We start from the raw sequence: 27,014 nt of genomic DNA on the forward strand, positions 1-27,014 counted from the left end.
TATCTCCGTCCCCCATCCAAATGGTACATTTGTTATTGTTGATGAACCTGCACTGACACGTTATCACCCAAAGTCCAACGTCCACAGGACTCATGCTGGGTGGTGTTCATTCTGTGGGTTTGGATAAACGTATAATGATGTGTATCCAGCATTACAGTATCCTACAGAGTATTTTCACTGCCCTAAATATCCTGTCCTCTCCTAGTCACCCTTCCTTCCCTACTAGCCTCGGAGGCCACTGATTTCTTTTACTTTCTCCATAGTTTTAGCTTTTCCAGAATGTCATGAAGTTAGGATCATTCATAGCGTTGCTTTCCAGATGGACTTCTTTTGCTTAGTAATGTGCACTTAGGTTTTCATGACTTGAGAGCTTTCTTCTTTTTAGTGCTGAGTAATACTCCATTCTCTAGATGTACCTCATCCAGTATTTTTGATTGACCTTTATATATCTTATCTCTCTTTCCTTCATGCCTCCCTAGTTATGATATAAACTCTAGGCATAGAAACATTCTTCTTTTCATTCCCCTAAGATTAGGATATTGCTGTATTCTCACTGTCCACTTGATAAATATTGGTTCAGTGAGTAACATGAAATCCTAATAGTACTCTTTTTTGTTTTTTGGAAAGACAGACTTCTAGCTGCTTATTACCATCCAGGATATATTTGTAGTGCGACAAATATTTGAGCATAAAACTATTGTCACAGAAGCTATTTATTTAGTTTCTTAGTATAAAGGGGCAAACACTGTCACAGGTTTGTGTATAGAAAATCAAAAAGTGGCCTAGAAATAAGAAAGTACTTGGCTAACATTAAGAACTGGTAGCTCAGTTCAGACAAGATTGGGCGCGTTCAGGGTGGTATGGCTGTAGGGCAGCTCACTTCAGAGAGAGGAATCAGAAGAACTGTGCATAACAAGATGAAGAATTATTAAAGTATAGCCTTTTAGTGAGATTGTCTGATTCAGCTCTCTGCTTTTATTGATTAGAAAAATGAGGACCTGAAAATCAAAAAGAATTCATCTGAGGTCACAGAACTTACTTGCATCTGGGCTGGGACTAGAGAAGCTCATCTGGTCCTAAGAGATTACCTCCTAGACATCTTCTCCTACATATCCATCCTTATTTAAACAAAACTATCTTTTTTTTTCTGTCCATATTTAAACAAATGCTGCCCTTCACCTCTGTTGTAAAGGATTGTTAAAAACATATGTTACTGTTTCATAAGGACTAGGGCTGAGGGCAGGGGAATGTTAGTGATAAGTCAACTGGTGACGTGTGTTGATGCTCATTGGTCATTTTTCACAAGTCAGTGTTGAGAAACTTCCATCAGTCAGTGTTGAGAAACTGCTCTCATTGTGTGTAACTCTCTCTTCTTTGACTAAATTCCATTCCTGTGCAAAGAACCAGAAAGTCTGAAAAAATTTGTTCTAGGCGAAATGCCCCTTACCTTGCCGCTAGCTGTTGAAGGCACTAAAGTAATTGATACTTGTGAGGTTAATACTGAGTGATCGGGTCACAGAAGAGTGTGAGATTCATTTTCAAGTGACTTGCTAGAATGATGGTTAACAGTCTAGTTTTATTGCCCCGAGGGTTGAGATTTAGTTATTGGAATATTTCCTTTTGAGGAACATTAGATTTCTCCAAGGTACATTAGATTTCTCCAAGGTGCCCAATGAATGGATCAGTTGCATGAGACTGAATCCATGGCTAAGAGCAACAGACTAAAGGGATGCCTAAAGTTGGTTGGGCTTGTGGAGGTATATTTGAGTTAAAAAGTCGTATATTTAGAGGTTTTAGGGAAAAACTGCTCACCTCTGCTATCTCCCACATACCAGCTTCTCCTTCCAGTTACCCAAGTAAGTAAATTACCATTCTTCATTATTACTCTGCCATCAGTTTTTCCCTGGCAGGTGAAAATCTTTGAAACTGGGTAATTATTGAGAACATTAGGTTTTAGACTTTTAGTTCAAATTCGTGGTTTGTGTTAGTTTTTTGTTTGTTTTAAAGATAAACTCAAAGGTATTCAGCTGTATTTTCTTTTTCAATTTTAGATAAGCTCTTGCCTGGTGATGAAGGAGCCCTTCGGTTGCACCTGATGCATTACTGTGAAGCATGTACAGCGCCCAAAATGCCAGAGTTCATTCTGTATGCTTTTCACAGTGCCTACCAGAAACTTCCGTGGCGGGACTTGCATCCTGACCAGATGCTCATGGAGGCCTTCTTCAAGGTAAGCCCTTTACTTTCCATGCCACAGCCTGGAGTCTTGGGAGCAGCCTGTTCACTCTGGGTCTTCGGCCCAGTTGCTGTGTGTGCCGGTGTGGACCCTGCTCGCATTCTTAATCGCCTGGATGGTGTTTATGTAAAGCAGCATCCTATGGATGTCATTTTACTGTGTTAGTAAGACAGCATTTACAGGACCATTTTTAAAGCTCCCAGAAAGATTTTGTCTGTAATACAGCAGTCATCCCCTTGATATTCGTGATATTGTCAGGGCAGTACATAGTGTGATGACTTCGTCACGCTCAGTCTTGCTGTTTCTATGTATGCATGTATGGATGTTTTTCTATGAGAGTATCATTAAAACTTTTCATTGTTAAATTTCTATTGAAGCAAAATGTAAATCGATACTTAAGCATTAGTTTCTTTAAGTAGTTGTGTAAGGGATAATTAGCTTATAGGTGACAAAAGTGTTACTATAGCAGCCAATAATGCATCATAGGCATATAAAGACCTGGAATGGCTTGGAAAAAGTCCCCATAAATGTGTGGGAGTTTTTGGAGTAGAAGCAATAGGTACAGAAAATAGGCACAGTAGTGTCACATACCAGTCGGGCATTTTTGTTGCTGTTGTTAAGTTTCTGTTTTTAAAAAGTCTTTAATCTCGTCTTAGCTTTTTATGATCATTTCAGTTTATTTGTTCATAGTCATCAGTTCATTTGTGTTCATTGTTAACCTAATATCACATTTATTATTGAGACACTTTAAGTGCTTTAATTATTGCAGACCCATAGTTATTTATGACACTGAGTAAAATCTAATGCGGTCTTTTAGTGTTCCAGTTGTCAGCCATACCTCTGTAGCTGAGCTCTAAGGAAAGCTGAGGACAGCTGTCTTAGTAAAATACAAGGTTAAAAATGATTTTATAGCTAGGTTTAGGATACGAGACAGGTATTACATAAATATTCATCATTACTATGAATATGGAATTGAACCTTTGTTCAAAGAGCTGTAAGAGAGCGTTTAAGAGGGCAGCATTAGCTATATGACAGATTAAATAGAATGGTCCATAAAGGATTGCTATAGACTTTGTATCTCTAGTAGCTTTAGTCTAAGGATAGAAGACTGCCCTGCCCAGAAGCTGGGAACCTTTTAGTTCCATGAGTCTGGTGGCATAGTAGAATACAGTTTTGAGGGGGTTGAGGGTCAAGATAGAGAATAGATTATAAAGGAGGATGAAAAATCATTTTCCAAAAGGGAGAAAGAGTAAATAGCATGATATAATTATGGTAGTAACTGGAAGACGTGAATCATCATCAGATTCCATTGACTGTGATTACAAATGGAGTTGAGCTTTTAAATCTTATTTTAAAAAAAGGAAAAATTTATAACTAGACATATTTTATTTTAAACAGGCTTGAAATGGACTCATAAGAGATAACTTTGATATTGATTATATAGTAATACTTTATAATACATTTGCCCCTCTATCCCTAATATAGTTTAAATAGGACTTAATTAAACATTATGGAGTCATCAAAAATTATGAAGACTGATGATACAGAGATGTACTTATAATGTAACATTGTACTAAAAAGGCCATATGAAAATTACATATGCTAATATAATAGTCTTGAGGTATGGTCCCAGGACCAGCAACATCAGTACCACCTGGGAACTTGTTAACTCCAGATATAGGACATTAAGAATTCTGTGGATACACCCACCCCCTCCCCATCCCCAGACAAGTCCTCCAGGTGGTTCTGGTGCATGTTTAGCTTTGGGCAGCAGTGGCTAGTAGATACATCACCTTGGTCTTGCCAGCACATCTGAGGACTGTGGTAGGCTCTCTTGAGCACTGGTGACTAACTGAGGCAGAGGTTTGTCACCCTACCTGGAGCTAGCAAAGATCATTCCTCTCCTGTTAAGACTTAGTGGAATAAATGAACTCCAAACAAGCTGAAAGATGTTCCACACATTGAACCTGGGAGGAAAAATAAATATTAGTCTAAATCTCTGGAATAGGGGATAGAGTTATAAATAATTTTTATAATCTGGGGAGAAAGTTTAGTTTAAAGATATAATTTAGTAAACATTGATGTATATACATTTTCGAGATACATAGATAGCTAAAAGCATTGTTTCCTTTTAGGTGGAGCGAGGAAGCCCCAAGAGCTGCTTCTTGTTTTTGGGGTCTGTTCTCTGTGAAGTCAACTGGGTCGGCGTGCTGTCTGATGCCTGGAGTCCCAGTCCCCGCCCAGAGACCCGGGGCATGGTTGTCTGCCTCCTTTTCATGGTGATTTTGTTGGCAAAGGAAGATCAATTGGTGAACCAAACAGTAAGTTTTTACAGAGCCTGTGATCAAGACTTGGCGAGTTCCTTAGATCCTCGCTCTGTATGAAGAAGCTGCTTTTCCGTGTCCCCAGTGCCTCTTTCGGTTTGAATAGATGCATGGCCTATGGGATGTGCCTTCAACTAGCTGCCTGGTTTTCTCAGACAGTTCATAGTCTAAGGGAACCACACCAAGTTATAGTATTAAAATCAGTTTCATTTTACATATCATTAATTGCTGTTCTGCCACAAGATCATAGAGTTTCTTTGAAAACTGGATTCTGAATACTTAGAAGTCTTAACATTAATGTATTTTGCCAAGACTTCAGTTATTACTTTCATGAGTACTTCTGCCTTGAGCAGAACCTTATTTGATGTCTTAACTCTTCTATGCTCATAATACACAATGTTAGTGGTCACTCCATAGACTCAGAGAAGACATATTTCTGGAAAGATGGGAGCGCTGGAACTAAAGGAATGTGTCTGTTCATTTTCAGGATTCTCCTCTACTTACTCTGCTTGGACAGACAAGCTCACTGTCGTGGCATCTTGTGGACGTTGTGTCATATCAGAGTGTGCTGGGTTATTTCAGCAGCCATTACCAGCCATCTATCATCCTGGCAAAGGAATCTTCTGCTGAATTAATCGTGAAGCTCTTGAAAGTGTCTGCAGGCCTTTCTGTTCCTACTGACAGCCAGAAACATCTTGTAAGTTAAGTGCGTGCTGTGGAAGGCAGAGTGTTCTTCAGGGCTGGTCGCGTTAGTGCTGCTGAGGACTGTCTTGAACCCTACGATGGCTCAGTAGAAAAAGCTGAGGGATGTATATATCATTTTGGCTTCTTGGGTCTTTTAGTTTCACTTATTTCGTCTAGGAAGCCTTTACCTGGTAGCAGTGCCACATGCTAACGAGAGGTGAAAAGGATTAAGGGACAGCAGTGGCTATTGGTTTGCTGATCTGAGTGTCATTGGCAACAGAATGGCAGCAAATAATGAACATGAGTTTAAGGTCTGACAGGCTCATATCCCCAACTCACTGTCATTCTTGGCTTTCTCACCTGAACTGAAAATAATACCTTGCGTTTAATGTGTTCTGAAGATTTTTTGGAAAAGTTCCTGGCAAGTACTTAGTGTGTGGTTAATGTTATCAATGCAGTAAAAACTGCTACCGGGATTTGGGAGAATGTGGGTTCTAGTCTGGGTGTTACGAAAGACTTCTGTTCCCCCGCACAGGGCCCTTAGACATGCCTGTCCTCACGTGGCTCCCTGCTCTGTCCTCTCCACTCCCTGTTGAGGCAGTCAGTGCAGTGCTGTGCTCCCAGGGAATAGTCAGCTAACAGAACGATTGTTTCTTATTGTCAGGATGCAGTTCCAAAATGCCGAGCCTTCACTCATCAGATGGTGCAGTTCCTCAGCTCCCTGGAACAAAATGGAAAAGTCACCTTAGCAGTCCTTGAACAGGAAATGTCTAAGCTCTTGGATGAGATCATTGTTTTTAACCCACCTGGTAAGTGACTGTGGAGAAGTCATGTATTCACTCAGTAAATGATTTCCTGCTGTGTTTAAGACATTTTGAGATCAGGATGATGGTCAGGACACTGTTCTTCTGTTTGCAGAGAAGCTGATGCCTGGACACTTGTCATCTCAGCGTGGGCGGGGGGGAGGCCTGAATTGTAAGGACTTGAGGGAGGGGTAGACACTGTCCGGTGCTGCCGTGAGGTTAAGTGGACCGAGGGCTGAGTTAGGCAAGTCACCATGATGATGAGATACCAGAGACTGCCCAGTGAGCAGCCTTCCTGGATGTTTAGCTCTGAACTTGGAGGGCACTTCAGAATCACCTGTAGGCTTGTAAGGAAACTTTATATGAGAACTTATACTCCCAGCAGTTTGGTAAACTGGACATTCTGACTGCCTCTCCTGCTAAAAATAGCTTAGAATGCTGGATAAATAAAATATTTTTAAGAAACCAAAAATTAAACATATTGACAAGTTGGCAGAAAATCTGAAAAGTCAGAAAGTAAGTGAAAGGAGGAGCCCATGAAAATAGATGATGTGCTGAGGCTGCCTTTTAGCTTGCAGGCTTTTACTGACCTTCTTTGGATTAGGGGAGGCTATAAAGCCCAGGCCCTGCCTAGGCTGGGAGCCTTGAAAGGAGCTCCCACGTAGAACTACACAGGACAGCATCCTCAGGGTAAGGATGAGTTAGTAATGAACCTGCTCTGAGAAAGGAAGGCGGCAGTCCTCAGGTTCGTTAAACCCAGCAAATCCCAAGCAAGGTAAATAGAACACCTGTACATACTGTAGTGAGACTGCAGAAGCACCAGTGAAAAAAGAAAAACATTTACACGGACAGCTGGCTTCTCGGTGGCATCAGTGGAACCGGTAAGACGGTGAGGAGATGTGCTGTGAGGAGACGACTGGCAACCTGGGTGGTAAAACAAGAGCAGCCAGCTTTCAAGGAGAAGGATGAAATAAAGGTGTTTTCCGTGAAACCTGAGAGTGTTTGTCCCAGTGGACATCACTAAAGGAAGTATTAAATAGAGCATGTTCTTAGGTGAAAGTGGAGTGGTCACAAGCGAAAGGCTTGAATTTCAAGAAGGAAAATAAGCAGAGAAAGTAATGAAATATGGGTAGATATAAACTAAACTGCTGATATAAACCTGCAGTTAATCATTTAGGGATTTAAAAAGCAAAAGCTAGAATTAAATTATATGACCACAAATAGATATAAGTTAGGAAGGGAGCTGAGTTAAAAGCATTCTAAGGTTTTAATACTGTTTGAGGGAGTCAAGAAATTGGTTAAATGTGTGTCTTGATAGAATATGAATGATAAAAATTCTAAGCAGTTCACCAAAAGAAACAAATAAAATATGTAATTTCTGAGTCAGTAGAAAGAGATAAAAAGGATTGACCAAAATATGTTCAATCCAATGAAGGCAAGAAGCATGTAGAGAACAGTGTTTTGGACACAGTGGGGAAAGGAGAGGGTGGGACAAATTGAGAGAGTACTACTGACGTATAAAAACTACCATGTATAAAATAGATAGCTGGTGGGAAGCTACTGTGTAACACAAGGAGCCTGCCCAGTGCTCTGTGACAACCTAGAGGAGTGGGATGGGGTGGGTGTGGGAGGGAGGCCCAAGAGGAAAGGGATATATGTATACTTACGGCTGATTCATGTTGTTTTATGGCAGAAACCAATGCAACACTGTAGAGCAGTTTTACTCCAATTAAAAATAAATAAAATTTTTAAAAAAAGAAAGATGGAAAAGGTGAGAAAAATAACTGAAATAAAAGATAAAATTTAATATATATTAGTAAATATAGATGGACAGATGCTCAAGTTAAAAGACAGAGATTGTCAGATTGTATTAATAATCAACAATATCTAGTTTTAAGCTATTCATAAGTATATCTAAATCATAGGATATAAAAAGATTTCTACAAGGCAATCATATTAGGCAGATTAAAATAGGAAGCTGATATTGCTGTATCAATATGAGATAGGTAGGACTGTAAGGCAGAAAGTGTTACAAAGCCAAATGATCTCCAGTGTGTTTTCCCACCCTGAATTTGCATGAAAAATACATACATACATAAATAAGAAAAAAGCATTATTGGAAATAAAGAGGGCTTTCCTGGTGGCTCGGTGATAAAGAATCCACCTGCCAATGCAGGTTACATGGGTTCGATCTCTGATCTGGGAAGATCCCACATGCCACAGAACTACTATTCCCTTGTGCCAGAACTGCTGAGCCTGTGCTCTAAAGCCCAGCAGCCCTGGAGCCCACCTCTCACAGCTGCTGAAGCCTGCATCCCTAGAGCCCGTGCTCTGCAACAGGAAAAGCTGCCACAACGAGAAGTTGGTGCTTTGAAACTCGAAAGCAGCCCCTGCTCGCTACAATTAAAGGAAAGCCCACACAGCAGTAAAGCCCCAGCACACCCCAAATAAATAAATATAAGTAAGATTACTAAAAAGGAATGGAGAGAGTCACTAGAAATTGATGTAAGGTTCGGTTCACTGGGAAGAAAATGCATAAGGTGAAAATTGACAGAGCTAGGAAGAAAAATGTCAAATTCGCTCATGGAGATTTTGACACGTGTGACAGTAACTGATAGATCACGTAGACAGAAAATCAGTAAGACTGTAGGATGTCTGTATAGCACAGATGGATGTAGTGAGAATGTGGAGAATGATATACCCTGTAAGTGCAGAGTGCACTCTCTATCAGTCTCACTTAACAGTTAAGGAACTTGACCCATTACTAGGATTAAAGCATGTCTCCGTGCATGCTCAGTCGCTCAGTTGTGTCCAACTCTTTGCGACTGCATGGAGTGTAGCCCACCAGGCTCTTCTGTTCATGAAGTTTTCTAGGAAAGAACAACTGGAGTGGGTTGCCATTTCCTCCTCCAAGGAATCATCCTGGCTCAGGTATCAAACCCGCATCTCCTACATTGGCAGGCAGATTCTTTACCGCTGTGCCACCTTGGAAGCCCCAAAACATGTCTTAATCAGTTCTAAAGGACTGGCATCAAATAGATTACATATTCTAACCACAGTGCAATGAACTTAAAAGTCAGTAACAAAATATAACCAAGAGGGGGAAAAAAACATACATTGGAAATGAAGAAGCAAACTTTTAAGTAACTGATGGCCAAAGGAACAATATTTAAACTTAAAATATTTAGAACTGATTTTAAGAAAGAACATCAAAAATTAATTAAACATTGAGCTTAAGATATTATAAAAAGAGACATAAAATATAATCAATCTGTTTAGAAAGGAGCTAATAAAGAGAAGATAAATAGGAGACTGAGGATGAACAATGAAACTGGTAAATATAAAGGGTAAATCTAAATGAAGTCTGACTGCATTTAGATTAGTTAGTAATTTGTTGTTGTGTCGTGGCAACAGTTGAGAAGATGATAGGAATTAATATTGTCTGGGAGCCAGTTAACCTCAGACTTTCAAGAATACATGATATAATTTGTATGATAACCACTACGAAAATGTTATTTAATTTAAAAGGAATATTTTAAAATAGTCTTTAAAAAGAATATTTAACTTCCAAACTAAAGAAAAATTAGAATAACAAGAAATAATCCCTTGAAAAAAGAAATAAAAGAGAGCAAAAGGAATGTAGAATAGGAGGAGCAAATTGGAAGCATATAGCAATTAAGATGGGCTTCCCAGGTAGCACACTAGTCGTAAAGAAAGTGAAAGTGAAGTTGCTCAGTCGGTTGCCATTTCCGCCTGCTAATGTGAGAGGCATAAGAGATGTGGGTTTGATCCCTGGGTCGGGAAGATCCCCTGGAAGAGGATATGGCCATCCACTTCAGTGCTCTTGCCTAGAGAATCCCAGGGACAGAGAAGCCTGGTGGTTGGCTGTGGTCACACAGACTCAGACACTGCTGAAGTGACTTAGCATGCACGCACAGTAATAAGACGGGCTTCCCAGGTGGCTCCAGTGGGAAAGAACCCACCTGCCAGTGCAGGAGACATCAGAGATGGGGTTCGATTCCTGGGTTAGGACGATCCCCTGGAGGAGGGCATGGCAACCTACTCCAGTATTCTTGCCTGGAGAATCCCCTGGACAGAGAAGCCTGATGGGCTACAGTCCACAGGGTGACAAAGAGTCGGACACGACTTAGCACAGCATGCACATCGGTAATTACGTTAAATGTGACTACGATCGTCACAGTGCATACAGTAAGGAAGAAAAAGACAACCCAGTAGGAGAAAAATGAACCAGACCCTCAAATTGACATGCTACAAAAGAGAATATTCAAATAACCAGTAAACATGTGAAAACATGCTAAACCTTGTTGATATTCAAGGAGATGTAAATTAAGAACTTGATGGTATACTCTGTCACACCCACGAGAATAGATAAAATTAAAAAGGTTTCAGTACTAAGTGTTGGTGAGGATGTGTATTAGTATAACTCTCGCATACCGCTGAGTACAGAGGACGTGGGTACAACCATTTTTATATTTTTAAATATTTTATTTTTAATTGGAGGATAGTTACTTTACAGTATTGTGATGGTTTCTGCCCTACATCAATATGACTCAGCCAAGGGTATGCGTATGTCCCCTCCCTCTTGAACCTCCCTCCCACCCCCGTCTCCATGCCACCTCACCTGTTTAGGTTGTCACAGAGCACTGGCTTTGGGTTCCCTGCATCATGCAGCAAATTCCCATTGGCTCTCTGTTCTGCATACGGTAATGGATATGTTTTAGTGCTACTCTCAAATCATCCCCCCGTCACCTTCCCTCACTGTATCCAAAAGTCTGCTCTTTATGTCTGTGTCTCCTTTGCCGCGCTGCAAATAGGGTCATGAGTGCCATCTTTCTAAATTCCATATATATATACTTTTATGTATGATATTGTCTTTCTCTTTCTGACTTACTTCACTCCGTATAATAGGCTCTAGGTTCATCTGCTTCATTAGAACAGACTCAAATGTGTTTCTTTTTATAGCTGAGAAATATTCTATTGTGTATATGTACCAAAGCTTCTTTATCCATTCACCTGTCAGTGGACATCTAGGTATCTTCCCTGGCCTAATGATTGTAAATAGTGCTGCAGTGAACATAGGGGTACATGCGTCTTTTTCAGTTGTGGTTTCCTCAGGGTATATGCCCAGTAGAGGGACTGCTGGCTCATACGGTGATTTTGTTCCTGGTTTTTTAAGGAATCTCCATACTGTGCTCCATAGTGTGCTCCATAGTGGCTGTATCCATTTGCATTCCCTTTTCTCCACACCTTCTCCAGCATTTATTCTTTTTGATGACGGCCATTCTGACTGGTGTGAGATGATACGTCACTGTAGTTTTTTTCTAATGGATTTATTTTTAATTGCAGGGTAATTGCTTTACAGTATTGCGTTGGTTTCTACCAACATCCACATGAGTCAGCCATAGGTTTACCTGTGCCCCCTCCCATTTCAACATCCCTCCCACCTCCCTCCCCCTCCCTCTACTCACTGTAGTTTTGATTTGCATTTCTCTAATAATGACTGATGTTGAGCATCTTTTCATGTGCTTATTAGCCATCTGTATGTCTTTTTTGGAGAAATGTCTATTTAAGTCTTCTGCCCACTTTTTGATGGGGTTGTTCGTTTTTCTGTATTGAGCTGTTTGTATATTTTGGAAATTAATCCTTTGTCAGTTGTTTCATTTGCTATTATTTTTTCCCATTTTGAGGATTATCTTTTCACCTTGCTTATAGTTTCCTTTGTTGTACAAAAGCTTTTAAGTTTAATGAGGTCCCATTTGTTTATTTTTGTTTGTATTTCCATTATTCTAGGAGATGAGTCATAGACAACTTGCTGTGGTTTATGTCAAAGAGTGTTCTGCCTATGTTTTCCTCTAAGAGTTTTATAGTTTCTGGTCTTACACTTAGGTCTTTAATCCATTTTGAGTTTGTTTTTGTGTATGGTGTTAGGAAGTGTTCTAATTTCATTCTTTTACACATTGCTCACCAGTTTTCCCAGCACCACTTATTGAAAAGACTGTCTTTTCTCTATTGTATAGTTTTGCCTCCTTTGTCAAAGATAAGGTGCCCATAGGCATGTGGATTTGTCTCTGGGCTTTCTGTCTTGTTCCATTGGTGTATATTTCTCTTTTTGAACTAGTACCATACTGTCTTGATGACTGTAGCTTAGTCAGGAAAGTTGATTCCTCTAGCTCCATTCTTCTTCTCAAAATTGCTTTGGCTATTCGGAGATTTTTGTGTTTTCATACAAATTGTGGAATTAATTTGTTCCAGTTCTGTGAGAAAGATCATCGGTAGTTCGATAGGGGTTGCACTGGATCTGTAGATTGCTTTGGGTATGGTCATTTTCACAATATTGATTCTTCCAATCCAAAAACATGGTATATCTCTCCATCTGTTTGTGTTGTCTTTGTTTTCTTTCATCAGTGTTTTAAATGTTTCATCATTTTTAAACATTTACATGTTTGAATATTTAATCATTTCATCATTTTTTAAACATTTGGCACCATCTACTAGTTTGCATATCCCATGGCTCAGAATTTCACTCCTTGGTATGCACTAAAAGAAATGTTTTCTTATGCCACGGGAAACATGAACAATGTCCCTGTGCATACGAGGGCAGCCAAACTGGGAACAAGTCCTGTGTTCAGTAGGCAAGATGAAGTATTATATATTCACATAATGAAATGCCCTATAGCAGTGAGAATTGCACCAGCACAGATGAATCTCAAACATTTTTTTTTGTTTGTTTATTTAGATACTATTTGAAAGTAGGCAACTGTAGTTTTTAGGCAAGCATACTAGTAGAACACTGGTGTGACGATTTGAGATGGTTGGACAGGGGAACAGAAAAACATATCTTCAATATAGATTTATCACAGAGCGTATCTAAAATGGTAGTTAGATTCTGAAATGACTGGCTTTGTGACCTTGAACATACATATGACCTCATCTGCATAGAGAGGATAATAATTGTTCTTGTGTTGTTGTTGTTCAGCTGCCAGTTGTGTCCAACTCTTTGTGACCCCATGGACTGTAGCACACCAGGCCTGCCTGTCCCTCACTGTCTCCCAGAGTTTGCCCAAGTTCATGTCCATTGCATCAGTGACGCTGTCCAGCCATCTCATCCACTGATGCCCTCTTCTCCTACTGTCCTCAGTCTTTCCAAGCATCAGGGTCTTTTCCAGTGAGTCAGTTGTTCATTCACATCAGGTGACCAAAATATTGGAGCTTTAGCTTCAGCTTCAGTCCTTCCAATGAGTATTCGGGGTTAACTTCCTTTAAGATGATTGGTTTAGATCTCCTTGCTGTCCAAGGGACTCTGAAAGACTCTTCTCCAGCACCACAGTTCGAAGGCATCAATTCTTCAGCGCTCTGCCTTCTTTACGGTCCAGCTCTCACAACCGTACACGCCCACTGGAAAGACCATAGCCTTAGCTGTACAGACCTTTGTCAGCAAAGAGAGATCTTTGCTTTTGTCATAGCTTTCCTGCCAACAAGCAGTCGTTCTTCTGATTTCATGGCTGCAGTCACCATCTGCAGTGATTTTAGAGTCCAAGAAGAGGAAATCTGTCACTGCTTCCACCTTTTCCCCCTCTTTGCTGAGAAGTGATGGAGCCGATGCCATGACCTTAGTTTTTTTAATATTTAGTTTTAAGCCAGCTTTTTCACTCTCCTCCTTCACCCTCATCAAGTTCTTTAGTTCCTCTTTGCTTTCTGCCGTGAGGGTGGTATCATCCGCATATCTGGGGTTTTGGGTATTTGTCTTGCCAGTCTTGATTCTAGCTTATAACTCATCCAGCCCAGCATGTCTCATGATGTGCTCCGCATATAAGTTAAATAAACGTGGTGGCAGCAAACAACCTTGTTGAACTCCTCTCTCAGTCAGGAAGCAGCCATCAGAATCCTGTATGGAGCAACTGACTGGTTCATGATTGAGAAAGAATTGTCCCTGTATTGTATAGATATTGTAAGTATGGAAAGAGATAATATAGCTAAAGCAATAACGTGGAAAGTCAGCAACACTTAGTGACTGCTAAAAGTAAAAAAAAGAAAAATTAGCAGACAGTACTGGAGAAATAGATTTATAGTGGGACTTCCCTGGTGGCTCAGACAGTAAAGCATCTGTCTATGATGCGAGAGACCCAGGTTCGATTCCTGGGTTGGGAAGATCCCCTGGAGAAGGAAATGGCAATCCACTCCAGGACTATTGCCTGGAAAATCCCATGGACAGAGGAGCCTGGTAGTGGTTTTGGATCCCAAAAAAATAAAGTCCGTCACTGTTTTCACTGTTTCTCCATCTATTTCCCATGAAGTTATGGGACCAGATGCCATGATCTTAGTTTTCTGAATATTGAGTTTTAAGCCAACTTTTTTACTCTCCTCTTTGACTTTCATCAAGAGGTTCTCTAGTTCTTCTTTGCTTTCTGCCAGAAGTGTAGTGTCATCTCCATATCTGAGGTTGTTGGTATTTCTCCCAGCACTCTTGATTCTAGCTTGTACTTCATCCAGTCCAGCATTTCTCATGGTATACTCTGCATAGAAGTTAAATAAGCAGGGTGACAATATACAGCCTTGATGTACTCCTTTTCCTATTTGGAACCAGTCTGTTGTTCCATGTCCAGTTCTAACTGTTCCTGACCTGCATACAGATTTCTCAGGAGGCAGGTCAGGTGGTCTGGTATTCCCATCTCTTGCAGAATTTTCCACAGTTTATTGTGATCCACACAGTCAAAGGCTTTGGCATAGTCAATAAAGCAGAAATAGATGTTTTTCTGGAACTCTCTTCCTTTTTTGATGATCCAGCGGATGTTGGCAATTTTATCTCTTTTTCCTCTGACTTTTCTAAGTCCAGCTGGAGCATCTGGAAGTTCATGGTTGATGTACTACCTTGGAGAATTTTGAGCATTACTTTGCTTGCATGTGAGATGAGTGCAAAGGGCATTCTAGAAACATCTTAATCAGAAGAGTGGCATACTAGAAACTTCTTAATCAGGATCAGTTATGGTTTTTAAGGAAATATTTGTTGGCTCAGTTGATGCTGAATAGGAAGGGGAGAGGCTGCGATCTATTAGGAGGCTTATTGGAATCATTTTTGTTCCCATAAGTCATAATTAAGAGATTAAAATGACTATTCACAGATGTAAACTCATATATATAGAATGCATAAACAACAAGGTCCTACTGTATATAGCACAGGGAACTAAATTCAGTATCATGTGGTAACCATAATGGAAAAGAAGATGAAAAAATCTGTGTGTGTATTTATGTGTGTATTTATCTGAGTCACTTTGCTGTATGGCAGTAATTAATACAACATTGTAGGTCAACTATACTTCAATTAAAAATAATTTAAAGAAAATCAGGAAAAACTGGGGGGTAAAAAAGGTTTTAAGGTCTCGCAGGAGTTCCTGCTCTGCTCTTAAAAGTGTTTATGTACCATATCCTATCCGTAAAGTCTAAGCACTATCCAGGATTTTCTTTCTGGCCCCTGGAGAGCAGCTGCTTTGAAACACTGTTGTCCCCTTCATCACGTTCATGTCATCATACCAGCAGCCTTTGGCACGTATGTGTTTGTGTTCCCTTTTAGATCTGGACAGCCAGACCCGCCACATGGCCCTCAGCAGCCTCTTCATGGAAGTCCTAATGATGATGAACAATGCGACTGTCCCAACGGCAGAGTTCCTCCGAGGCAGTATCCGGACCTGGATCGGGCAAAAAGTGCATGGGCTGGTGGTGCTGCCACTGTTAACAGCCGCCTGCCAGAGCCTGGCTTCTGTCCGCCACATGGCCGAGACAACGGAAGCCTGCATCACTGCTTACTTCAAAGAGGGTAAGAGCGTCCTCTTACCCTCGGTAGGCTCTCCGTTGATCCATCTTTTCCAGGGAAGATTAGGTGGCTCAGTAGTAAAGAACTGCCTACCAGTGCAGGAGATGCGAGAGACTCAGGTTCTATCCCTGGGTTGAGAGGATCCCCTGGAGAAGGAAAGGCAACTCACTCCCAGTGTTCTTGCCTGGAAAATCCCATGGACAGAGGAGCCTGCTGGGCTATAGTCCATGGGGTTACACAGAGTCAGACGCGACTGAGTGACTGAGCGCGCACACCGAAGGAGATGCCTTTCCAGACCCTTCCCGCTGAAGGATTGTACCACTCTCATACCTCTGTAAATGTTGTTGATGTTTCAGGATATAGTTTGTTTTCTTCATGAAGATCTGTAGTCAGCATGAGAACCTTTGGCCCATGTTGCTCCCATCTTGTTTCAAGGAAGGGAACCTCTGCCTCACTAAAATGAGGGGTTTTGCAGTGTCAGACCAAGCCTCGTATGATAGGTAAATTGTATGTCATAGGCCTAGTCATGGTCCCAAAAGCAAATGCTATAAACCAGAATCTTTGTAATTATCCACTATAGTAATTTCCTCTATTTTGTCACTTGTTAAAATTCTTCTTAGGTCCTTTTATTGCTTTTTGTCATATATTTTAAACTATTATGAAGAAGTTCTCTCCCTTACCCCCATGCCCATTTCTGATTTGTCTTTCTTATTGCCTACCTGTACACTCGCAGATTCTGGCAACAGCTTGGCCTGGTTAAGAAGAACTGCTCAGAGCAGTACCTCTTAACTCTGATGCCCAGATATACATCCTCATGCTCACAGTAGGGAAGATGGAAGAGTACTGGAGTGAGAATGCCAAGAGGCGCCTGTAACCTGCCCCTGCCCTTCCTTTGCAGCACACAAGCACTCCATGTTCCCATGTCCCCCTGTGGAAAGTTCTGTGTCAACATGTCACCATACTCTCATTCCCACCCCCAGCATTGAGAAGCATCAGGATAACCCTCTTGCTCCAAATTTGTTTACTATTTGATTTCAGGAACAAAGAGTTCCTTTTTTCCCCTTTATGAAACATTTTCAAGAATTTGTGTATTTAAGATAGGAGTCAAATGAAACTTTGATGCTTAAAAAAATACGATGGATAAAGTAATAATAATATCCCCCAGAAAAGCTGAAGTGTGTGTAACATACTTAAAGATGGTATTTGGTAAAATTAAAATTCTTAGATGACCGAGACAGGCAGTGTCTGTGATTTTAATGGTCATAGTATGGTGAAAGAGGGATTTATGAAAATGCAGCCACAATGCCTGACTTCTTAACCCTTGGAACTGGCAGCCAGGACACAGGCATTTAGCTTGAGGGCTTGTAGTCCAAACCGTGAAGTGTTGTCGGGCCCTCTGAGGCCAAGGTGAGTGGTGTTTTCTCGACATGAAGCTTTTAAATTTTAAAGTGGAAGGTTCATTAGAGTAGTTAGGTAGTTTGATTCTTGCTCTTACCCTGTTCTCTCTTCTCGGTGTTCTTTTCTTAGGCTCCCTCAAGCAGAATCTAGGATGGGGCCCCATTCTGGTGTCCCTTCAGGTTCCCGAGCTCACCATTGAAGAGTTTCTGCAGGAGTGCCTGTCCCTTGGCAGCTACTTGACTCTCTACGTCTACTTGCTTCAGTGTCTAAATAGCGAGCAGACGCTAAAGAACGAAATGAAAGTACTGCTTCTTTTAAGCAAGTGGTTGGAACAGGTATATCCGAGGTATGCTGACCTTCCAGTTGCTACAGCCAACCCACAGGTTAGGATAGCTGGGAATTTGGGCTTAGATTAGTGTCCATTTCAGTGCAGAGACCCAAGTGAAACAAACAAGGCTGTTTTGGGAAGATTTTCCTTGCATGGCCCGATCTTCTGAGCGGGCTTTTGCTTTCCTAAAACAGGCATTTTTGAAGCACCACCTTTAGCTTTGATTCAGTTAAGTAGGTAGGGCTAGCAACGTTTATCTTGCTTGATTACAAGGACATCGAGCTCACATACAGCGACCAGCATGTAGAAGGCGCAGTAAATATCAGCTGCTCCTTTACTGTCCCAGTACTTTATTAACATCGTAACTTGTCAGCCTAAGCTTTTAAAGGCCACAATGTCCCTAATACTGAAAGCTCCCATGTGGTTGGAAAGAGTCTCTTCCTAATTTAGTTCTCCCCACCCTCACCCCCCAACCCCTCAGCTCTGTGCAGGAAGAAGCCAAGCTGTTTCTGTGGTGGCACCAAGTCCTGCAGCTGTCTCTGGTTCAGACAGAGCAGAACGACTCCATCTTGACAGAGTCTGTCATTCGGATCCTGCTTACGCTTCAAGGCCGGCAGAACCTGCTGGCTGAGGAGAGGCTCAGCTCGGGGATTCTCGGGGCAATTGGGCTGGGCCGGAAGTCACCCTTGTCCAACAGGTGAGCCGGCATCTGCTGCTGCTCTTGTAAGTGGGCCTCAGACACCTGCACCTGCCCGGGGGGCGTGATGCTAGGTAGATTTTCTGTTTGGGGGCTAGGTTCCTTCCGGAGATTAATAAGAAAACTATCAGAGCCTGATTACATCTTTATATTTTAAAAAGGATGTTTATTTTTTCCATTTTAAAACAACTTTTATGTTCAAAGTGGTTTTTTTTTAGCAGTATCTCATTGTCTTTTGACTTTGTAACCTGACCACACTATTCATTGCTTTTTGCCTTTGAGCCAGTGATGGTGTGCAGGGTTAGGTTAAAATACCTGGTCAGCTGCTACACTGCCAGCACTTTGTCAGGGAAACCCAGGTTCTGTGAGGGACTTGGTCTAGCAGAATTGTTAAGTCAAGATGAGTAGAAGTTAACTGATTAGAAGGATGAGTAACGAGAAATAAAGTCAGATTTTTGTTGCTAAAAATTCCGAGGTGTGAAAGAATTTGCCATTAGTCCCACTTTATCCTCTAAGACTTATTCATATCATGGTTTTTCTGCTAAAGGTCTTACCTAGTTTGAAAAACATTCCCATACTATTCTGATGTCAGTGTTCTTATAGAATAATCACCTAGTCCAAACCAGTTTACATCATGCTTCTTTGTTTATGGTAGAATTTAGCCGGACAAAATTTGCTTTGATTTTCACTAAATTAAGTGTGATTTAATTCACTTAAATTGTAAAACACATGGCACATAAAGTCTATCATGGCCGCCCTTTTAAAATGTGTAATACAGGGACTTCTGTTGGGGCCCAGTGGTTACGACTCTATGCTTCCACTGTAGGGGGCACAGGTTTGATCCCTGTTTGGGGGGCTGAGATCCCACATGCCATGCAGTACAGCCAAAAATAAAAAGGAGAAATGTGCAGTTCACTGGTATGTAGTACATTCACAGTGTTGTTGCAGCTGTTACCACTATTTTGTTCCGGATCATTTTCATCATCCCAGAAGGAAATCTATACCTGCTAAGCAATCACTCTCTTTTTGCCTCTCCCCCACGTCTCTGGCAACCACTCATGGATTTTCTGACTTTTATGTATATCCTGTCCTGGACATCTCACATAAATGGAATCATACAATACATGGCCTCTTGTGTCTGGCTTCTTTCACTTAATGAAGTTTCAAGGCTTATCCGTATTTTAGCATGCACCAGTACTTATTTCCTCTTAATGATTGAATAGTATTCCATTGTGTGACACAGCTTCATTCATCAGTTGGTAAACATTTGGGTTGTATCCACTCTTTGGCTGTTGTGAATAGTGTTGCTGTGAAAGTCACTTACAAGGTTTTGTTAGAACACCTGTTTTCGGTTCTTTTGGAATTGTTGAGTCACGGTGTTGCTTTATACTTCTTGAGGAACTGCCCAACTGTTCTCCATAGCACCTGCACCATTTTTAACACTCCCACCAGCAGTGGCTGAGAGTTTCAGTTATGCCGTATCTTTGCCAATACTTTCATTCCTGAGACTGAATTGTACTTTCATTGTTTGGGTGGTGATAATGGAAAAACCATAAAGAATTCCTTGATCATATTTATAATTTTCCCAAGGAGGCTAATAGCAGCAGCAGGTCTGGAGATGTGTTTAACTTATTTTTTTTTAATAGAAAATGTGATGTTTGATATAAAATGCTTACTTTATTAGTCATTTACTTCCTCTGATTCCTCCCTAACACCTAAGGTTCCGAGTGGCTGCCCGAAGCATGGCTGCCTTCCTTTCAGTTCAAGTTCCTGCCGAGGATCAGATCCGCTTGAAGCCCAGCTCTGAGTTATATCTGACCATTAAAGCTCAGCAGGTCAGTAAAAAGCTTCGTGGTTAAGGGTTAGAAGTTTTCCACAGGAGGAAGGAAGGTGGCAACTGTGCTCTTCACCGGTGAGGACCTGGTGACCGTTATCAGCAGTAGGACAGCATGCCCTCTGTGGACTCTGCTTCCTGGAAGATGGTCACCGCATGTGCCTGCCTTGGATTTCAAACCAGTTTTTGTAGGCACTTCCCAGAGTGTTACCACCCTTGTAGAAGAAGCAAGATCACAGGCAAGCCAGCCTAGGGTCATGTTTGATTCTGACAACATGACTGTATGCTGAGGCATCACACGCTGGGCCTGGGGACAGGCACAGAGGACGAGACTAGAATTGAGACCGATAGATGTTAGCTGAACTCCAGCTTGGAACCAAGGGAGTGGTTCCTGTTTTGTGAGTCTGGGGGTTGACCACTGTCCATGTTATCTGACATGGACAAAATGGTAGCTGTGAAAAATGACAGTTTGTTCTAAAAATGAGGAAGGCCACCTGGCAGCAGTCCTATCCCATAACTACTTTCACCCGTAAACAGCACACAGGTGCATAACACATAATGATAGTCATCATTCTTGAGTGCTTATTGCTCGCCAGCACTGTTGTTGTGAGCTTTAACTTACTTGATGTTAACGAGTTAAAGTTTTAACTCTTCTAATTCTCATAACAACCCTAAACAAGAGGAACTTTCATTATCTTGGTTTTGTTGATGAGGAAGTGCAGACAGAAAGAGGCTAAGGAATTTGTCTCAGATCACACAGCCACTGAGGGCTGGGGCTGGGACTCCCTGGGCCCGTCTGGATCCAGCTGTGTGCTCTTGCCACTCTGCAGTATGGTCTCTGTACACAGGAAACACTTAGACCTCTTGCTGTTGCCGCTAAGTCACTTCAGTCGTGTCCGACTCTGTGCAGCCCCATAGACGGCAGCCCACCAGGCTCCACCGTCCCTGGGATTCTCTAGGCAAGAACACTGAAGTGGGTTGCTATTTCCTTCTCAATGTATGAAAGTGAAAAGTGAAAGTGAAGTCGCTCAGTCGTGTCTGGCCCTCAGCGACCCCATGGACTGCAGCCTACCAGGCTCCTCCATCCATCGGATTTTCCAGGCAAGAGTACTGGAGTGGGGTGCCATTGCCTTCTCCATTAGACCTCTTAGCTCTTGTCTTTTGCAGCATTGCCATGTCTGAGTCAGCCATGTATAATAGATATCTCAGTAGTAAGAGCAAAGATCAAGTGAAAAAATCAGCAGGTTCTTCACAGGTATCCTGATTTATACAGTACGTGCTGTTTTGTCATAGATTGGTTAGACAGCCACCATGTGAATCCCTGACATCATGTAAGAGCTGTCACAGGTGGGCCGATGTGTGTCCCAGGGTGCGGTCATGAAGTCAGTGACATGCATTTCAGGCTACGTTTGCGAAGTCTGCTCGCCTGTCCCACCAGCACCTGGGGCGTGGCTTTGCTTTAGCTGTGGCCGGCAGGTCCTCCAGGCCTTGGCAGGCTTTGCTGACCTTCCTTTAGATTTACAGTGATGACATGGTTGACATCTGGGTTTTCAGACTTGAAATACTTCCCATCTTTTAATAAAATGATTTTTCTTAGGCAAGCTGTCAAAGTAGCCTGTTCTTTAAAAAAGAAAGAAAGGGAGGTATGTGGGGTGGGGGAGAGACAGATAGAAGCTGTGGTTAGTGGGAGTGCCTGTCCCTACTGACTCTTGTTCTTAGATTAACTCTGTTCACACAGCTGTTAGCTTGGTACCAAAATCCCTTCCATTGTTTATTTTCAACCCAAAACTTCTGCCTTAAACCACTTGGTAACTTATTTCTAAGCTGCTTGTTCGTTTACCACCTCCCCCCCGCCCCAGAACCCCAAATCTTCTCCCTCCTTATTTACTGAGCCAAGCAAATTCCATCTTTTGGTGGTTTTTGTTATTATTGATTTATTTTAAAATTTTTAATTGGAGGATAATTGCCTTACAGTGTTGTGTTGGTTTCTGCCATTTATAAACATGAATCAGCCATAGGTATACACATGTCCCCTCCATCTTCTTTAAAATTAATTTTTATTCATTTATTTTTTCACTTATTTATTTCTAATCGAAAGGATAATTGCTTTACGGTATTGTATTGGTTTCTGCCAAACATCAAAATGCATCAGCCATAGGTGTACCTGTGGCCCCTCCTTCTGGAACCTCCCCTCACCCCATCCCACCCCTCTAGGTTGTCACAGCACCTCATTGGAGCTCCCCGTGTGCTCTAGTGCAGTGGTCCCCATATGTGAGAGGGGCACTTCATGGTTCATGTTCAGAATCCTGGGGGCAGCTAAGCTCCCCATCTCCCCAGGGACCACTGCTGTGATTTTTTTTCTTTTTTTTGCTGTTTTTTCTAAGTACAGTCTTTCTCTTCTCCCAGTATGAAGGGACGAAAAATTAAAATTATGGAAGTAAAGAACATTTTTCTTCATTCCTGAAGAGAAGCATGGGAATATCATTGCTGTTTCTTTTAGGTGGAAACCAGAGGAGCTTGGTCTGTCTGCTGTGTTTCCTGACTGATAGAGCAACCTTATCAGTCACCCTCAGCAGCACTTAGCCGCTGGTTTCTTCTGAATTTTATCTAGTTACGGTTTAGTACGACATTACTTTGTAACCCAAGAACAAACCCAACAGCAAATTAAAACAGGTCTCACAGGTAATCGAAGCCTGCGGTTTCTGGTTGAGGCTCCAGGAGAGACGTAGAGGATGCGCTGGTGGGGGGCGGGCTGCGGGGGCAGCCGGCACGGGGGCAAGGAGGACAAGGAAGGAGACAGCGGGGAAGGACTGGGAAACGGCACAGGCCAGGAAGAGGAAGCCAAAGCCAGAGAAGCTTGGGCTGCTGGCCTCCTCCTGCTTCCGGTTAGTCAATGCCTGCCTTTAAGAAGCCTGGCTCCACTGCTGTAGCCCTCCCGGGAGGCTCCCAGTTGCGCCACATGGCAGCAGCAGGCACGCTACACCTGTGGGAACCGTGTTACATGAATCCGTGTGGTTAACCCTCTTGTCTCCCATGTCTTTTAGGCTCTGAATGCTCTTGAATCCTTGACATCGAGTAAGCAGTACGTTGAATACCAGGATCAGATATCGCAGGCTGCACAATTTATAAAGCATCCTGGCCATTGCCTCCAGGATGGGAAAAGCTTCCTGGCTCTTCTTGTGAACTGTCTGTATCCAGAAGTGCATTATTTGGACAACATCCGATAGTAACTCAGAGACTCTTGATAAACCTGTTGCTATTTATGTTTACATTTAACTTTGCTGTTGCACAAGTAACTTTGCTCAGTTTCACCTGCAGTTTGGCCACTGAGTGAGTTGACCAGAGATGCAAGTTGGTGAGTGAGCACCAGATAATTCTGCTGTGCGTGTGCACATGCGTATGTGTGTGTTTCCTCAGCTCTTAGAACGTTCCAGGGACTCTGTAGTTTTTGTATTCATCGAACAAGAGAAACTTACTAAGTTCTACTGGGTAGAGAACCACTCAATTCCTGAATATCCAGTCATCTCATGAGACCCCAGGGTGGGGTGCTTTTGTGTGTTGCCACTTCCCTCTTCTCTTTGATTTAAATGTCAAGACTCCTGTGCCAGATCTCACTGCTTTGGGAATCATGTTGAATCCTCACTTTTGCACCCGAGTTGTGTTCCTTCAGAGTAAAAAAGCTCTGAATATTTACTCATTTCTGAAAAAAGGGGGAGGTATTCCCCACAGCTTAAAATATTCCTCTCAGAAGGGAGATAAGAATGCTGAATCAAAGTCCCTGTCTCAAACATGACCACTTGATCCTGGTTAAAGCGGACAGCAGAGGTGGTGACATGTCCATTTCCGTCCAGCCATGTCTCCTCATGGAGAAGCCATCTGCTCTAAACTGGGGGTATGTGCTGGCAGTCGGTGGGGAGCAGGTCATGCACAGGGTGTCCTGTTGGATCCCCGTGGCTGAGCGTGTGGGCAGAGCTCCCTGTCTCCAGTTCTGTGTAGATGTACGATCCCTTTGGTCCTACCCTGACCCACTCCTTCATTCACATCACTCACTTGGCCCCTGTAGACATGTCATTTGCAGCTCTTTCCAGACCCCAGGTTTGATGTCTGAAGGTCCTGCTGTTGAGAGAGACAGAAACAGGGGCCTTGATTCTCTGATCCCTGCCTGTTTATCCACTCCAGATTTAAACTCAAATGAAGCTGGCAAGCCTGCTGAGACACTGCTGGTCACTGGAAACCGGGGCAGGTCAGGAGACTTAATCGAAATTTGGCCTTTTTTAAATCAGCGTGTGCCTGCTGTTAACAGTTCCTTCGTCACTGAAGCTTGTCTGCAGACAGCGTTGCCTCACGTTGCTGCCATCTTCTTGCTCTTGTCATACTGCCCCCTCACCACCACCACCGCCCCCCTGCTCCGTGGAATTAGCATTTAGACTTCTGTCATCGTAGTCATAATTTTGTTGGCTCAAAATTGATTTTGTTTGTCCAGCCGGCATACCATGCCTTGCTTCAGGGTAACCTATAGCCTGAGAGTATTTACCTAAAAAATGTGTTAATCACTGAGAACTTTTACCAGTGGGATGGGTTAAGCTAGTGATAATATCTTTCCAAATATCAATTTGGGGTGCCTCCCCCAACAGTCGGAAGTGCTATTCTTTATTTTGAATCTCTTTAGTTGAACAGAACAGTTCTGCCCCTCAGACATGCTCTGGTAAAGACCATCCCTGTTACCCTTCAAATCCTGTGGGCCACCAAATACCCATCTCCGAGGGACGCATCTCGGAGCTTTCCTTGTTACACATTTTAGAAGCTGTGGGGCGCTCCATGGCTGATTTGGCAACAAAGATTTTTGTGACAGGAAATGTTCTGTGTGCTGTTTTCTTTAAGGAAGATGTAATTACTGATATCCTAGAATGTGAAAATTTTGAGTGACAGTACATACGTTCAAAGAAAATTAAGTTTAATCTCAATTTTTGAAGATTTATAATATTTATAATGTATTTGCTCTGTAAAAATTATAAAAAAATAAATCAGTCTTGGTTGTAGCTGGTAAGAATCTGATTTTTAGGGACATCACACTATCTTGTAAAGTATTTCAGTTGTTAAAGTTGATGGAGATTTTTTATGCCTGATTTCATCTATTTTCTTGGATACCAACTGGATTATCAGGGATGGTTGGTAAAAGTACTTCCTCTTTATGCTTAACAGTGAAAGGTTTACTCACACATAGGTTCCTTGGAGAGGCTTTGGGCTAAGAAATGGCTGTAATGACACTGAGACAGATCAAAAGGTGGCTACGTTGCTGTAGACCCCTGGGAAAGAAGAGACCAGTCTGCCCACCGGCTTTCAGGAATAATGAGCCTTTGTCGGCAAAATAGTCACCTCCAGAGAGCGCAGGGCCAGTTTCAGAGACAGCAGTGCTGCGTGTTGACACCGGGTCAATAAGACCAAGGAACTGCCTGGCCAAGCGGTGTTGAAGGAGAACAGCACAGACGTTCCCCGCACGTGGCCAGTGGTGGCATCTGGTTCAGGCCGGGATGCCTGGCAGCTTCTGGGCTTGCTGAAAAGCACCTCTTCTGCTTCTCTACTTACCTCTCTGCAGTTCCCACGGGATGGGCCCGAGAGGCACACTGCACCCCAAGATCTCCTGGCTCCCCCACCTCACTGTGCAGAAAGTGGGACGCACAGACGCCAAGGGAGGGAGGTCCTATATATGCATCTGTCCCCCGGAGCCTGGACCACCCTCCATGTTCCCCAATCTCCTGGTTCAGAGTTTGACCACCAGTATGTTGGCCTGGTCACGTCTGCCTCCCTGGGTTGCCCGAGTCTCTCAGTTCTTTGAGGTGGGGGAAGCTGAGTCCAGAAAGTGGGAACCCCACAGCAGCCCAGCCTCTCTAACCGAGTGCCAACCTGCTTCCTTCCTTGCAGCCAGTGTGTCCACATCGTACCAGCAGAGTGTCTACATCCTTTTTTCCTTTTGAGTGAAGGTGAGACACAGTTTTCTATTGGATTTTTAAACCTAAAATTAATAATTTCTGGAGCAGGAAGCAGATGTTACAGAATCAGGACCTTTGAAGCTCATCTGGCCCCACCTCTCAGCCGGGATCCCAGGCCTGGTCTTCCAGCCTCCCCCTTACCCCTTCCTGTAGTCACTAGTCCTGCCCCCCATGGACAAGCCCAGGTGACTGTTGGCAGCCTCTATTTGTAGTTCTGCTTTATACTGGGCTGAAACTGGCCTCCTGGTGACACTGGTTACAGTTCTGCTGGAGCTACTCTCCTGCCCCTTTACAACAGATAGTCCTTCAGACCTTTGGACAGTTTCATAGCTCATCAGCCCTCTGACCCTGCCCGTCTGCCCACACCTCAGCCTTCTTCAGGCTAAATGCCTAGTGCCCTTAGTCAGTCCTCTTCCCTTTAATGTCTGCCAGGGCTGCCCTTCAGAAAGCGACCCAAATTAGCCCATGTTATTAGCAAGGGGCCATGCCCAGCGATACAGGAGCTCAGGTGGCACTAATGGTAAAGAACCTGCCTGCCAGTGCAGGAGATGTAAGAGACACTGGTTGATTCCTTGGGTTCGGAAGGTCCTCTGCAGAAGGAAATGGCAATCCACTCCAGTCTTCTTGCCTGGAGAATTCCATGGACAGAGGAGCCTGGAGGGCTACAGTCCATGGGGTCACAAGGGGTCAGACATGACTGAGTGACTGAGCATGCATGCCCAGGAATAGCAGGGGCGGGACTAAGGTGAGACAAACGAGGTGCCCAGAGCGCATGAATAAGCTGGCACCACCTGCAGGAGCGTGTGCGGCCTCAGGTTTTGTGCCCTGAGACTGGCATCTGCCTTGGGGGTTGGCCTGACACTAGTGTGCGTCCAGTAGCACCACTCGCTCTCC

General features: G+C 42.8%; 1 protein-coding gene across 2 annotated transcripts in view; it reads left to right on the forward strand.

Moving 5' to 3' along the window:
• EPG5 (ectopic P-granules autophagy protein 5 homolog) overlaps positions 1–26,700 on the forward strand; it is a 129,632-nt gene extending 102,932 nt beyond the window's left edge. For both annotated transcript variants that reach the window (XM_040264562.1, XM_040264563.1), the window contains exons 36-44: positions 2,052–2,227; positions 4,369–4,554; positions 5,045–5,254; positions 5,906–6,050; positions 15,634–15,876; positions 17,401–17,617; positions 18,081–18,296; positions 20,017–20,131; positions 23,175–26,700. In XM_040264562.1, coding sequence (XP_040120496.1) covers positions 2,052–2,227; positions 4,369–4,554; positions 5,045–5,254; positions 5,906–6,050; positions 15,634–15,876; positions 17,401–17,617; positions 18,081–18,296; positions 20,017–20,131; positions 23,175–23,357 — 1,691 coding nt within the window. In that variant the 3' untranslated portion in view covers positions 23,358–26,700. The remainder of the gene's footprint in view (positions 1–2,051; positions 2,228–4,368; positions 4,555–5,044; positions 5,255–5,905; positions 6,051–15,633; positions 15,877–17,400; positions 17,618–18,080; positions 18,297–20,016; positions 20,132–23,174) is intronic.
• The last annotated feature ends 314 nt before the right edge of the window (positions 26,701–27,014 follow it).

Source organism: Oryx dammah, unplaced genomic scaffold, assembly GCF_014754425.2.
Source record: "Oryx dammah isolate SB20612 unplaced genomic scaffold, SCBI_Odam_1.1 HiC_scaffold_22, whole genome shotgun sequence".
In the NCBI taxonomy this organism is placed as follows: Eukaryota; Metazoa; Chordata; class Mammalia; order Artiodactyla; family Bovidae; genus Oryx; species Oryx dammah.